The 15165-nt window shown below is 35.1% G+C and overlaps 1 protein-coding gene across 1 annotated transcript in view; it reads right to left on the minus strand.

Annotated features, from left to right (window-relative positions):
• The window catches only part of ABCB1 (ATP binding cassette subfamily B member 1), a 1009232-nt gene that overhangs the window by 567421 nt on the left and 426646 nt on the right, over positions 1–15165 (minus strand). Inside the window, exon 12 of the mRNA XM_044067521.1 lies at positions 3537–3650. Within this exon, the coding sequence (XP_043923456.1) occupies positions 3537–3650 (114 nt within the window). The remainder of the gene's footprint in view (positions 1–3536; positions 3651–15165) is intronic.

Genomic DNA, 15165 nt, shown 5'->3' on the forward strand with positions numbered 1-15165 from the left:
GTCAACGTGTGTGTGTGTGTGTGTGTGTGTGTGTGTGTGTGTGTGTGTGTGTGTGTATGTGTATGCTTTCCTTGTGATGGTCCAGCCCCTCTCCAAGATCAGGAGTCTGCATTATGCTCAATGAGTGCCTGGATAGGGTATGGCTATCCCATGACCATGAAGAAGATACAAGTGCTATGCATAAAGAATTAAAGATTATGTTGCTAAACAATTAAAAAAAAATACATGCGGCATTTCAGCTATTCTGTGCCTGTGTCACAAAATTATAAATTTCCCAAAGCAGCAAACACCTAGTAAAATGTGATGATGGATCAAGACATCTCCCCAAATATCAAGCATCATAGTATTGGATTCATCAAGTAAAGCACTGTATAATAACACCATCCAAGCTTCAGAATGACACATGTCCCAGGTTGTTCTCCATTCCAAGTGTTATAGCTGACTTGAAACTAAACATGCTTAACCCAACTACTGAAGCCAGCAGCACTAAACTGCTTAGTGGAGTTTCACTTAATAATTCCCTTCATAAATGCAACCCTCTGCTTCCACTCAGTTATTCATTTTCTATGCCTTTCTTCATGTAATCATTTTAACTTCCTTTGAGTTATGGTACCAAAGGCCTTGATGAAGGCACAGCACACCTCATCCACATGGCTTCTCAGTCACAACTAGGTCAATAAAGTGGATTAAGCTAAAATAACATTACCTCAGTTGTGTGAAACAATGTTGTCAGCAATCTACATGAAAGTAAGAATTTACGGCTTCCACTGACCCGCCACAGAATGCAAGCTTCTCTGGAATGGTATTTATTTGATTATTTCTTACAGTCAGTTTTGTCTAGGGAAATAACAGTTGCCAACCTTCAGCTTTGTGACTCAAATGACACAAATCTAGCTTTTTAAAGGCAGACTGACCATTTGCCATTGCTAAAACTTAAGCTTTCAGGGAAACAACTCAATCTAATCATTTCCCTTTAAATTTACCATTGCATTTATTAATTTGTCCTTTTCCATACTTACTAATGATTTACATGATAGTACCACATATGCCTCTTTTAAGTGAAAGTGTCCCACGGAATCCTCCTTCAATTTTCAATGTATCATACAAATTTATTCTGACCCACCTTCATCCTCCTTGCCATCTCCATGTCTAGGACTGCTATCACTTACTGGCATTTTTTTAATATTATTTTGGCCTCTTGCACTGGTGTCTGTGGTGCAACAGGTAGCACACTTCCCTTGGGTGCAGAAGGGTGTGGATTCTATTTCTACACCAGGTAAATGGATCACTGACACTGCAGTGCAGCTTAAGGGCGGTGCTACACTCCTGAGTTTGTCATTCTTCAGATGAGACATTAAATCAAGGCCCCATTTGACTGAGTTGGTGGTAGCTCAAGTGGATGCAAAAGATCCCACAGTGCCTAACAAAAAGAGTAGAGGAAGTTCTCTGATGCCCTTGCCAAATTTCCCCTACTAGTATAAATACCACTTTGTATCTCATCTGAAAAGAGGCTACTAGCTTAGTGCGACTAATCTGGTCAACAAAGGATAAATAAAAAATAAATCAATCTTTGCAGACCTGTTTCATCTTCTCCAAGTCTGCATTCTCCTACATCTTCATATTTTCACTGACCACCCTCCTTACTTTTCATTTAGGCTTGTCATCACTTATTTACATCTCTCCTTCTTTTCCCAACTTCTCTCCCTTTCTCATTCTTTCCTTAATACAACATGCCATGTTTTCTACTTTTCTCCATTTTCTTTCATTTATCTTCTTCCAAGTAAGCCAAGTAAGACTGGACAAAAGTAAAGCATTATCAGGTTAAATGAGGTGCTCACAGTTACCCAGTTTGCAAATGGAAATTGACAGAATCAAACCCAAGACTGCTGGATAAAGCTGCAAAAAGCTCAGATGTGTAACCATCATTATACACTGATGTTTTCCAACAAACTGAGGCCTGAGCTGTGGTGTAATCCCAGATCCTTGGTCTTATGATAGGCTCTGCCATCACTCCTGGGCAGGTGAAACAACATTGTAAAAATAACACTCCTGGCAACTGGCTGTCTAATCTGTGTCACACCACCACTGGTGAAATGATTAGGACAAGGTTAGGGGCATTACTCTTCTAGTCAAGTACCCTTTGTTTTATAGCAGAAGGAGTAAGATGGAGTTCTTACTTCCCTACTTTATGACATCCTTTTGGCTGCCTGACTGCCTTACGAACAAACTGAATGCTATGCAGTTCTCAGATGCTCCTTTTGTAGCCCAGTTAATATTACTGCTTCAGCCTCCCACTGTTTCCCTTTATCCCAAGCCATCATTTCCTCATAGTCACATGATGTCATTTTACTGCAAACTCTGTTGCCTCTCCTTTCGTCACAGTTAATATGAGGCGTACTGTGGCTCTGCAGCTTCCCTTAATTCACCTACCCCTACCTCTTCTGTTCTTCTATACATTCCTTTTCCCCTGCCCTTATCTTCAGTCTTTCTGATCTTATGTTTGCATTCTAACTTCAACTGCAGTATAACGCTAACCTGCTTTAAATGGCAACCAGATATCTGTCTCCAAACTAGAACTGTCTGTCAGCTAAGCCATGAAAAGGTTAGCAAATGGGTTATGGGTTTCTGTTCCTGTTTTAGATTATTATTATTACAAAGTAAAGTCATAATATGTAATATAAATGAAGTGATGTCCTTGGGTGAATGTGGTGTAGGACTCAAGTACAGGAAGAGAAATTAGAAATCTCACCACAAAAGGCATCAGACACTTAGGGGACAAACAGATAAAAGGTGATTTCCTCTGGTATCCTGTCTTCTTTCCAAATGGGTAAAGGGCTTCTACAGCTAATAATGCATAATTTTCTTGTGGGCCAATTATCTGAAATAACAGGAAGATATGCTAGCTCCCACAGACTTACTTTTATTCAAAGCTGGAAGAAGACCAGACCCCCTAAAATAATGGCACTCATTATTTAATTCCTTCCACCTACTCTGCAGATCAGTAGGAATTTAGTACAGTGTTCTTACAAAAGAAAGAAGCCGAACAAGAATACCTCCGACAAAAAAAATGACAGTTAAAACTTAACTGATTTTCCCCAGTGATTTGTTTTACAGACACTTTTAGCCAATCAGTGAAAATCTGAAATCGGAGATGGACCTGCCTGCACAGTGTATGTGAAATGTTTGTTTCTGCATTTTTGGCTCAAGGCCAAAATTTTAGATGAATGACTAATAGTGTCACACTAGTTAGTATTTTGTGATGTTCATATGAAAGGCCATTTGAAAAGAACTCTGGCTTTTTTGGATTGGTGTTATCAGTAACTTGTGCTTTAAAGCACTGTAGAACCATGTATGAAATTTAATTATTAATTGTACATGGTTTGAGTCCTTTAAAGACATTTCAGATATCATTTATCTTATCAAATGACTTTACTACCAGTGCAGAATTACCTCTTCTGTTAGCAGAGTGTTTATCAGGCTATGTTATGAGTATTATTATTACACTTTTATCAATGCATTTGCACAGAAATACTTACATTGTCTATTATATTAAAAATGGCATGTGCTGCTCCTCTCGCGTTGGCAAAGGATTCCATATTTGGTGATGTTTGACCAACAGCAAATGCTCCTATTATTACAGAAAAGAACACCTGAAGGAAAATCAAAAGAATTAAACTCTCATACAATTAATTTTCCTATAGGAATGCAATCAGAAACACTGTTATATTCCAAGATGTTTTTCTGTTCCACAGATACATATGAAGCAGGGATATCCACACTTTCTATAATATACTTTCTACATTTATTTATTTATTTATTATTACATTTGACAACCAGGTTGGTAGGCTGGCCAGCAGACTCTTTTCAGCCACAACCTGAGCCTACGTGGCAACATTGTGGTAACAAAGCAACTGCAAACATCAATTCATGCACAGCTTTTACATTATCTCAGAAGGTATACAAAATGCCAACTGAAAACAAAGTAAATGCAGGTATCAGGGCATAACTATATTTTGTAAACTTATTTACAATATATACAGTATAGATTAGACGGTAGAGTGAACCAACATAGTAATTTCATGTTTAGTTGAGGGAACATAGTTACTGCACATGCAATGTGCACTCATTTACATTAATTACAATTCAAAGGTGTTTGATGTTGAGAAGTTCAAAAGTATTAAATACCTGCTTGCTGATATAATATGGGAATGAAGCTACTCTTTCTTTATAACAAATACAAAAAACTTTTTGGCCGCCTTTTACTATTGTTTTGAATATTTTCGTTGTGCTTTTCTGTCTACGTTCAGATGGCAGATGATTCCATATTGCTGGCGCTAACATACAGAAGGCTCTTGCACCAATAAGAGTTTTGCATCTGGGTCTTACCAGGGTTACGGTATCATTATTGTCATCTCTTAGGCATAGCTTTGTTGCCTAATTTGTAGTTCAAACTATAGTGGAGGATAGTGTCCTAGTTTATGAATTTTGAAGGTTAGACAGGTAAAAAGAAGATCAGCTTTTGCACTGACTAGTAGCCATTTACAGTGATTTAAAAGCTGACAGTGACGAGTTTGTTAGACTGTATTACTGTATTGGGATCTCAAAAAAATAGGATACAGCTTCATATCTTCATAATGATCACCAGGGCCTTCATAAGCCTAGCCATGCAACCCAACCCAACTGTGTCCCCATGTACCTTGGGTGTCTATTAGAAGGGGTATATTAGTATGAAGGTGGCTATGGACTTTGTGGACGGGTATGTTAGTTAGATAATATTTCACTTACTGTCTGCTTCTGCTGATTAGTGATATGGGGGCCAGATTGGGAGTGAGTTTATGATTTCACATTCAATGGTCAAGGATGAACTCTGATTCACATGGAGCAGAAGTCTATTCCATAGTGCAGGGATCCTTTGAGACAAATATTGGTTACATCAGCATGTTCTATTTATGTTGCAGGCAAAGTTTAAATCCTTGGATCTATTGTTTCTAGTGTTGTTCATTTCATGGATATGTAGAAGGTCCATTGGGGCTACATCTGAGGATGCCTTATATGCTAGAAATAGATTACCTGTCAGTGATGTATAGACGACTTGAGTGTAGAGACAGGTCTTCAAGGATATCTGTATAGGACAGTGTGTCAATTCCCCTGGATTCTCCTGGTGATGAACATCGGAGGGCATCCCATCTTTTGCAAATGCCATGTCAGGTACATAATAAAGGGGGCATTGTATTAAATGATGGGTTTGATAAGGGCCAAATAAAGTGGTACTATATCTTCCTTGGCTCTGGATGCCATACCCTTACTTACAAATTGGGTAACATAGAATGACATTCTTACTATCTTAGCTACATGTTGGTCGAAGGCCAGATTACTCTCTACATATATTGTCAGATACCAAACTACCAGGTCAACGAGTGTTTTATTGATGGAGTAATTAGCATGTGTGGATATTTTCCCAAAGAGCACTATAATGCACTTCTTGGAACTGAGTTTTACTATGGCTTTGACACCAGTCATTTGCCTGTGTTAAGCCCTCTTGTAGGACGATAGTGTTGTGGTGGAAATCTATGATACTCCCAATTTACAGTCATCTGTGAACTTGGTGAGTTAAAAGCCCTTTGACATTAGCACTGACTTCCGAGAAGTAGATGCCAAAAAGGAGTGGGCCCAGTATGGATCCCGTAAGTATTCCACTGGTGACTGGTCTCTCGAAGGAAGTGGTTTCATCAGTCTTTTGCTACAGTTTAGAAAGCAGACTTTTTTTAAAGTAAAACATTAGCATCGTAGCACTCCCTGCAGGCAGGATATAAACTGTAGCAAGGAGGGTTGGGGGCATGGCACAGAAACAGGACCCGAATGGCTGGGGTAGGAATGTCTTATTTTTGCTCTTCAGTGGAAGAGCCGGGGGGTGTAGATCTAACTAATAAACTAATTGCTTACATTGCAGCATTCGGCTCATTACAGTGAAGTGCTTTTATTTACTTTTTTTTTTCTGTTCTTCACTTGAAAAGCTGATGGGGTGGGGCACTGGTTCATAGTACTGGCCCCAGGGCATTGGTTGAATCAGCTACATTTCTGGAACAATACAGTAAAGCATGCATGTAATAAACAGAACTGACTTGCATTAAGCATTCCCACCTGTTTGTAAATAACAATCCTTGACACCAGAGCAGTACATATTTAGTAGTTATGAAATCTCTGGCAGCCTACACACATGCTTAGATTCCTATGCATTTTCTGAAAAATCAAGTTAAAGAACAAAAGTCAAACAAATGTAAATATTCTGTGATCAGTAAAAGTTATCAAACATGGGAAACAGTAATGTGCTCAACAATAACTGTTTTCTGCAATGAAATAATGACTAAGATTGCATTGACATATCAATTTAGAGTTTGATTTGGGACCTGTGCATTTTGGCATTTTTATGACAAGCATTCCCATTATTAATAAAATACAGCTGAGTAAATATGCTGACACAAGTAGGTTCTATTATTTCTGTTGTCAATAATCAGTTTGTGGTACAGAAGTATTTTGACTTATTACAATCTCTGGGTGGAGTCTGCATGTCCTCCCAGCGGTTGGGTGGGCGTTCGAAAGATATGTGTAAATGGGCGTGCCTTCGTTGAAGGTTGAACGTCGAGCTGGCACCACGGGGTTTGTGAAAATCTACTGCCAATAATTAGCGGATAGGAGTTCCGCTGTGGTGACCCCTAAACGGGAAAAGCTGAAAGACAACAACAACAACAACAATCTCTGGGTGAATTACAGACACATGAAGTTTAACACCAACAAAATATGTGAATTTTGGACTTGAGAATCACTGTTAGCCCTATGCTCATACAGAGGTTATCAGAGATTTAGGCATAAAAATTGTCAATAGTCTTATTTATGTCCTAATCTTATGAATATTCATAGAAGATGTTATTTTAAAATTAGAAACATTTTCAGAACCATAGTTAGTAGGGATAGGGAGGTGTTAATTCCTATTTATAAGACAATAACTAGGCCAGTTATGGAATATTATGGTTCTATTTGTGTATATAGTACACTCAGTTATGTAAACTTGAAAAATAGCAAAAACATTTTACTTGAAGAATCACTGGTATGAAAGGGCTGAGCTACATAGGTAGGCTGGAGTCCCCATCATACTTTTCTGTGAAACAGAGACTTATAAGGGCTGCTCTGATTATTATTTTTAATATTAAAACATTTGGTGCTAGTATGGGAATAAATGAAAACATGCATCATATAGCAACTTACTTGTTGATGGGCAAATAACTAGATCAAATATTTTACAAAATTCATTTTATTGAATGGCAAATAGATAGGTGGGGTGCATACATAAATCTCCTAGGTAGTGAAAATGTAAGACATAAAATTCATCACAAAACTCCTTCTTCTGGGTGTGGCTTGCTAAAAAGGATATGGCTACCCTGAGGTAAGGTGTGTTTTATTATGTAAGGGGAGAAGCTTATTTGTCAGGAAATAGAAAGATACAAAGTTGGCTTCCCCACATGTGGAGTCTGGTAAGGTGAAGAGTGAGAATCATAGATGTCATGTATCCCAAAATCCTAAGACATTCGCTTGCAGATGCAAAACTTCGATTTGAGAAAAGTTCTTCTCATTTCTGAATCCAATAGACTTCCTAGGAATACAATTCTGTGGGACGGGATGAGAGAAACATTTTGAAGATTGCTTTGAAAACTCAGACTGGCTAAAAGATATTGAACAGTTTGTAAATATGCTTGACAACTGGAAAAAGAGCCCACAAAGATAAAGCAATCATCCAAATACAGAAAGATGTGAATGCCTTGAAACCTGAAATAAGCAATGAGTGGAGCAAGCCACTTTGTGAATACCCATGGTACTGTGTAAAGTATAAAGGATGAGACCGAGAATTGATAATGTAACCCCAGACACAACAAACTCCTGAACTGCCTGCCGATGGGAATGTGATGATAGCTGCCTTTTAAATCTATTTTTATCATGAAAGCCTGAGGGAAGGTGTATTAGAGGAAGAAAGAACTGAAGGGATAACATTTTAAACTTGGGAATCTTAACAAAATGATTTAGAAAGGAAAGGCTCAGTACACGCTTTCCCTTTTCAGTACAAGAGAAGTCCTTGAATAAAACCATTTGCCCAAGTGGCAGACATGTGCAGCTTCTGGAACTTCCTGGACTGGCATCTAGATACAATGGGAGGAAACAGAGAAACCTAGTTCACTGGGTAAGGAGGAACCACTTGGGAAGGGGAGGAGGTGAGGGATTCCCACTGCTAAGTGTATCCCTGTTGAATTACCTCTAGAACTTATTTATCTGTAACACTCTGTTGCCACAAAGGAAAATGGGGTCTTAGAAAGGCGGAGAGTTTGTCAGGGTGGTTGGTGGTAGTGGGTTGGTCTAAACAGGTATATAGTCATGCTGACTGAGAGGACTGCCATTGGTTTTTAGAGTTTTTTTTCTTTCTTTTTAGAGCCTCCTTGCCATTGCTTTTCAAAGTACTGTTTGCTGACTCATTGATGACGAAAAGGAAACTGAGGATAGAAAAATATGAGTTGGCATTCATCACACTTTTTTTGAGATCATAGATGCAGAAGGGCCAAACAGAACCTCCTTATTTAAGGAAATATTTAAATTTCAGTTTTAACATCTTCAGGAAGATTTTGAGAATGAAACCACGCTAGTCTTCTCAATACTGACCCAGAAGCAGCACTTCTTGAGACGAATCCATAGCATCATAGGCACACTTTAAAATGTGCTTATTCACTTGAAAATCAGCTGTAATAGAGTAATTTAATGTTTTTTTTGACATTATAAGTGAGAAAGTTAACTATTCACTTTTGCAAGCTCTCAAAAGGCAAGTTTAAAATGTTTCGCATATCAGCTCTAGAATTTAAAATCCTGAAAGTCAAAGTACTTGAAGAACATGTTTTCTTCTTCAGATTATTCACTTTCTTCTCAAACTGTTTTTTATCCATTCTGCAGAAGCACTTTTGGATAAAGAAATAACTGGTGGGTCACCTTTAGGATTTGAAACAAATGCAAATATGACTGAGGTACCCCATATAACCTGACAGACCTCACCATGAGGTTGACTATCAGATAAGCTAAAAGCTGTGAGGAAAAACATTCTCTAAAACAGTCAATACCAGAGAATAGCTGCAGAATTTGATATTTCCAATCGTAACTAATTATAATACATTTCTGTGCAATAGGAATTTCACTCCCATTAAACAATGTTTCATATTAGTTACAGTTTTTGAAGGGGTACATCTTTAGGAGGAAAATGTGAAACTCTACTTTTCTCAGAATCATAATGCTGAGATTGTGAAGAAATTCCCGAGGTGTAACCCCCCCCCCCGAAACACCTGTCCTACAGACAGAAAATTTCATGTTAGAAAGAGAGGGAACTATTTTCCTTTACTTGCCTAAGGAAATAGACAGCAAGGAAAAAGCACCAGTAACTTCCTTTGCAAATCTCAGTAAATCCTTTCTGTGCATAGAAATACTAACAGGAGAATGGAAAGCTTTCTCAGTATGTTTTCCTTTCTTGGGCAACTCCCTGGAAAAGGAGCGAATCTCCACAATCATATTAGTCCCAGTAATGGGTCCCTTATCCTTATGCTGCACACCTGAGTGTGTTGCCCTTTGGATGAGATGTTAAACCAAGGTCCCATCTGCTTGAGGTAGTGGTATCTCAGGTGAATGTAAAAGATCATGTGACACCTATGGAAAAGAGTAAGGGTCATTTATTTACATCTCATTATGTGACAGCATATATAGATATTTGCATTTCTGTCTATTCATCAATGTACATATTTACAAAATTAAATAATTAGAAACAGACATATTTTACATATTTTATATAAAAGGATTTCTCATTCTTGTCATACTTATACATTCTTATTTAAATCAAACACTACTCTTTTCCAATAACTACCATCTAATCTTTCTTAACATTGCTGACAATATCCATGTCCCATTAAACATAATTTAATTTATTCTTTTTTACATACTACCCATACTACATAAAACAACTTTTTTATCTATTCTTATTTTTGATTACTTCTATTCTTATAATATACACATTCAACCATATCCATATTTATGTCACTACTGTCTTCAAAATCTTCAAAGACATTTTCATCACATAATTTTTCCCATAATGTTTTTACTCTCTTACTTTTCAAAAAAGCTGTTAAGTGGTTAAGTGGTTTCTTCTTGACCACAATATAAACATATTATTTTGCTTTTTTATATGGCATAATACCTTTTACTGGTAACTCCTTTATTCCTAGTCTCAATAAAAAAAAACCTTGACATTCTACTTTTTTTGCTACAGAATTTCTCTCTTTCTTTTATTGATTTAATCTTTTCTTCTGATTTCCTTCAGATTAATACAATAATATTGTCTCATTACATTTCTGTACCATGTTTTTGATTATATTTTTCATCAATATTTATTTTCCACATGTTTATCTTTTGCTAATTCTTTATTTCTTCATTAAAACTTTTTATAATTTTTAATTTCTTATTTCCCCCAAAGTTCATACTTATATTTGAAAAACTGTTACTAATGTCTCATTTTTCTCATTTATCCATTTCAACACTTTGTACAAATTCAAAGATGCTGCAAACACCATGATTTAAGAAGCCCAATTCTCTCTCCTCTTTATTTATATATAGCACACCCTTTAAACTGAATTTAATCTAGAACCCCAGGTAAATGAAAAATCACATCTAACAATTGTTTGTCATTTTGTAATCATAAACAACTCTGACAAATAAGCTATTTTACACATCAATACTGAATTCATCAAATTCACTTTTTTATTGTAAGCCACTTTATATGTTTTCCATAAACAAAATTTATCTTAATTCCCTCAATAATGTTTCACATTGTGTTTTATACACTTCTTTACCAAAATTATACCTAACACAAGAAAATCTTTCATTGTAAATTGAATGCCTGTTATTTTTTGGGTCTCCTATTCCTTTACGTTTGCCTTTATTTAGTGTCATACCTATTCATTTCAATCAACAAAACAAAGTAGAGCTTCTCTAATTCCTATGGCATTTCTAGTTATTATTATATCATCTGTATATATCATAAACACTGGAATTTCTTTGCCTTTAAGGATACTTTATTTTGCATTGTTCATTTTATCACTGAACTCAATAACTACCATATTCATAACTAACACAAATAAAATACTACTCATAGGACATTCCTGTCTTATACTCTTACCCATATTTATTTATTTACTTAGCTAAACATTCATCATAATCCTTAATTTATTATTCCTGTAAACTGGCATGCAAACCTTCCTAATCTTATTACTAAAACTGTATCTGTTCATCAAACCCCATAATATTTCATGTTTAACTGAATCATAAGTTTTATTAATATCACATATCATGAGTTTAAATCCTCTCTTGTTTTTAGGATATCATCTACATTTTCTCTTATTATCATTAACAATTCTTGACATCTTTTTCCTTTTATATGATATAAACTTTCTTCCATTTTGCAATTCATCTTATTTTCAAGTCTTTTTTGTATTATTTTCATAAATATCTTATAATCTGTATTGTTTAACATTACTGGTCTCCAATTTTTATATATTCTTTTTCTCCATTCTTCCATATTAATTTTAATATTTGACTACATAATTCCTTAGGATTAAAACCTTTGTTTAACTACTCATTTAAAAATTGTAACAAATATTCTTTTTGTCTCTCCCAAAATTTTAATACATTTCAAATCCATTTCCATAAGGATCTACAACTGAGCCTATGTTTAAAGTTTAAATACTTTGTCTAATACATACAAAGTTGTTTCTTTTTCAATTTCCTTATTCATTTGCTCTGATTTTTTACATTTACGTGTTTTATTATACTTTTTCCTTTTTATTTTAAACATTTCTTCTAAATAATGTTTAACAATTCCCATAATTTGAGACCGACTTCTTATTTCTCCTTGTTTATCCTTCACTTTTCTTATTATACTATTCTCCTCATTCACTATTTTACTTAAGTATGCTGATGCTTCTTCCTTTTTCCCTTGTCCTAAATGCCTTTGGTAATACAAAGAGTATTTTGATTTTCTTTTAATTTATTTTATATAATTCTTTCTCTTTATCACAATTTTCTCTCTTGTTTGTTTTTAAGTTTTCAAGTGCATCTTTATAAGTTTTAGCATAATCTTATTTTCCCATCTTCCTTGTATTCTGCCACTGTAAAAAAACATTTTTTTATGTTTTTTAAATATAACCCAGCATTCTGACCAATTACTGAAAAACTTCCTCATAGTAACATGGTCTTTCCATAATTGTGTTATTATTTCCTTTCCTTTTTCATTCCATTCTTTTTCATTTATTCTTTTACACCGTTATATATTTTAATACATCCTTTACTCTCATTTATTTCCATCCATATAGCAAAATGATCTGTAAATTCTGTTACAGCTGAATCTCCTCCTGTTATGCTTTTGCTTTCAGAAATTATGAAAGAATCTGTCTCAGACTTTAATATGCCTCTTCTATATGTCCAAACTTCTCTAATCCATATTACTAATTTATCAATTTCATAATTAAGTCTATACACTTTGCCACTGTAAATTCACAATACTAAGTCTCCCCATCTTAACTGTTACATCTAAAATCTTCACAACTCTTCTGCATAAATCTGCTATTTCTGAGCAATGTTTATTACACAAATTCCACACTATCTTTTCATCTCATATTTTTTGTAATCTTTCATTTATTAGAAATGTTATATCTTCTAAAACAATTATATCTACATCTTATCCCTTACATCATTCTAAAATCACTATCCTTCTTGTTATAGGTTTCATGTTATTTAAATGTACTGAAAGAATCCTTAACTTAGTAAATTTCCTTATTCCTTAATTTAAAGAAAATAATTCTCTTCTTATATTACATTTTTATAAATATGTCATTCTTCATCAATTTCCTTTCTTTTTTCTTTTAAGTTTATGCATTTGAATATCCCTTTTCCATCTATCATTATTTTACCAATGGAATCATTTTTAATTTTTACGACTTTACAGCTTATGCATTCTTCACCACTAAAGTCTGCAGCTATTGAAATTTCATCCTCTTCCTGTTTTCTTTCATTAATATACTTTTTCCATTCTTTTCTGAATTATTTTTCATTATTACTTTTACTTCTTTGTTTGTTCTTTATCACCCCCTTATCTGTTTCATTGCTTTCTTCTTTACAATCCATCTATGTGTGTCCAGCTTTTTACATTTGTAATATTCAAGTTCACATTTCTTTACATCATGTACAGTTTTCCCACATGTATATCATTTCTTTTAATCACAATTAAATATTAAGTGTCCATCTCTACCATCAAAGAAATGTGTTCTTGGTTGTCCCCAGTATTTTTCCGCAGCCTTTTTTCCTTCAATATTTATAATTTATAATGTTTGGAATCAGCAGCAGCCTTAGGTCAACTGGTGCCCTAGGCAAAGGGCTTCATGGCGCCCCCACCACCACACCACCTGGTGCCCCCATCCTGGTACACCACACCAAATACACAAAAAAAAAACTCCTGCACCGGAGCGCAGCGGCGGCCCCCCACCTGGCCTATGCCTGCCTAAGGCCGACTATGCTTGGAATATGTATAATTCTTCACTTTTCATTTTAACACAGCATTGGAGTCCCATCCCCCAGTCCATAATCTCCTATTGTCATAAACTTCAGAAATGTCCATCACTTCCTTGCAAATACTTTTTAAATGTATTTTTAAAGTCTCTCTCTCAACTTCTGTCTGAAATTGTATGTGTATTTTCTGTCTTTTGGAAAAGAAAGTTTTCACTAGATAGTCATTCCATGGATTGTCATTTTGTCTTTTTCACATTCACACAATACTTTTTCTATATTTTCTGCAGTCTCTAAAATGTCACAAAATGGCTCTTTCTTTATTAAAATAAAGGATCTTACCTCATGTGCTTTAATACCCAAGGAAGTATTACTGTGCTCCATACCTCATATCTGTCCATCTTCATGTTTCTTTTACTTTGAACTCTTACCACAAACTTTCTTTTGATGTTGTCTTCTTTTCTTTCTGCTCTTCACTATTATTAGTCACTGTCTCTGCATATGTTATTTTTAGGTGAAATGTCTCTTTCAGAATATTCTCTGCTTCCTCTCCCTGGATCTTTTCCATTATGTCTCCCCATGAGACATAATTTGCTGGTTCACTTTGAGTCATCATTTCATTCAGTATATCATTATGTTGTAACAATACATTTTTCTTTCATTACATCCTCTGTTATCCCACATAATTATCTCTGGAAAATGATTTCTGAATCCTCTGTGCCATCACAGACATCTACCCTAGAGCTGGCATTCTGCTCTGCTCCATCTGTCACTATTTCCATCTCATGCATCTTCCCAACCATAACAGTACTAGGAACACCGTATGCAAGTCCTCATACCAAACTAGTCACAAGTACAGTTCAAGAGTAGTGATACTTTATTTATATACAAAAAGTAGTAATACTCTTATTTACAAATCTGTTAACACATACTCATAATTTCCAATACAATCATGCTAAATGGTAATCCTTATTAGACCACCACTGCTTTTTTTCTATAACCACCATCTGATTTTACTTAATATTGTTGCTAAAATCAATTTACCACAACACATAATTTCATTTATTCTTTCAGACCATACAACCCATATAACATAAAAAGAATTTTTTATCTATTATTTTAACATATTTTACTTCTTTTCTTATAACATTCATATTTAATCACATCCATGTTTATTTTATCCACTTCTTTTATATCTTTAAAAAATCTTCTTTACATAGTTTCTCACCTTTCTAAACATACTGGAAAATATTCATTCTATAACTATGTCAAGAATCTAAAATACAGCATCCATGGGACCAAATGACATGCCAGGCTGTGTACTACATGAACTAGAATATGAACTGGCACCTCACCTAAGTGTCATGTTTAATCATAGCCTCACCTCAGGTTTCTATCATGGAACTTATAAACAAAGACATTCTTTGAATCAGTCTCCAGAGCCATGGACAAGGGTAAGGTGGTCCCTTTGGGAAAAAAAACATGTATCCATGAATTACCATATAGGTGGCAGTACACTAAACACAGAAAGTG

The sequence above is a fragment of the Protopterus annectens genome, chromosome 3.part1 (genome assembly GCF_019279795.1).
Source record: "Protopterus annectens isolate FY-2018-M chromosome 3.part1, PAN1.0, whole genome shotgun sequence".
Lineage (NCBI taxonomy): Eukaryota > Metazoa > Chordata > Ceratodontiformes > Protopteridae > Protopterus > Protopterus annectens.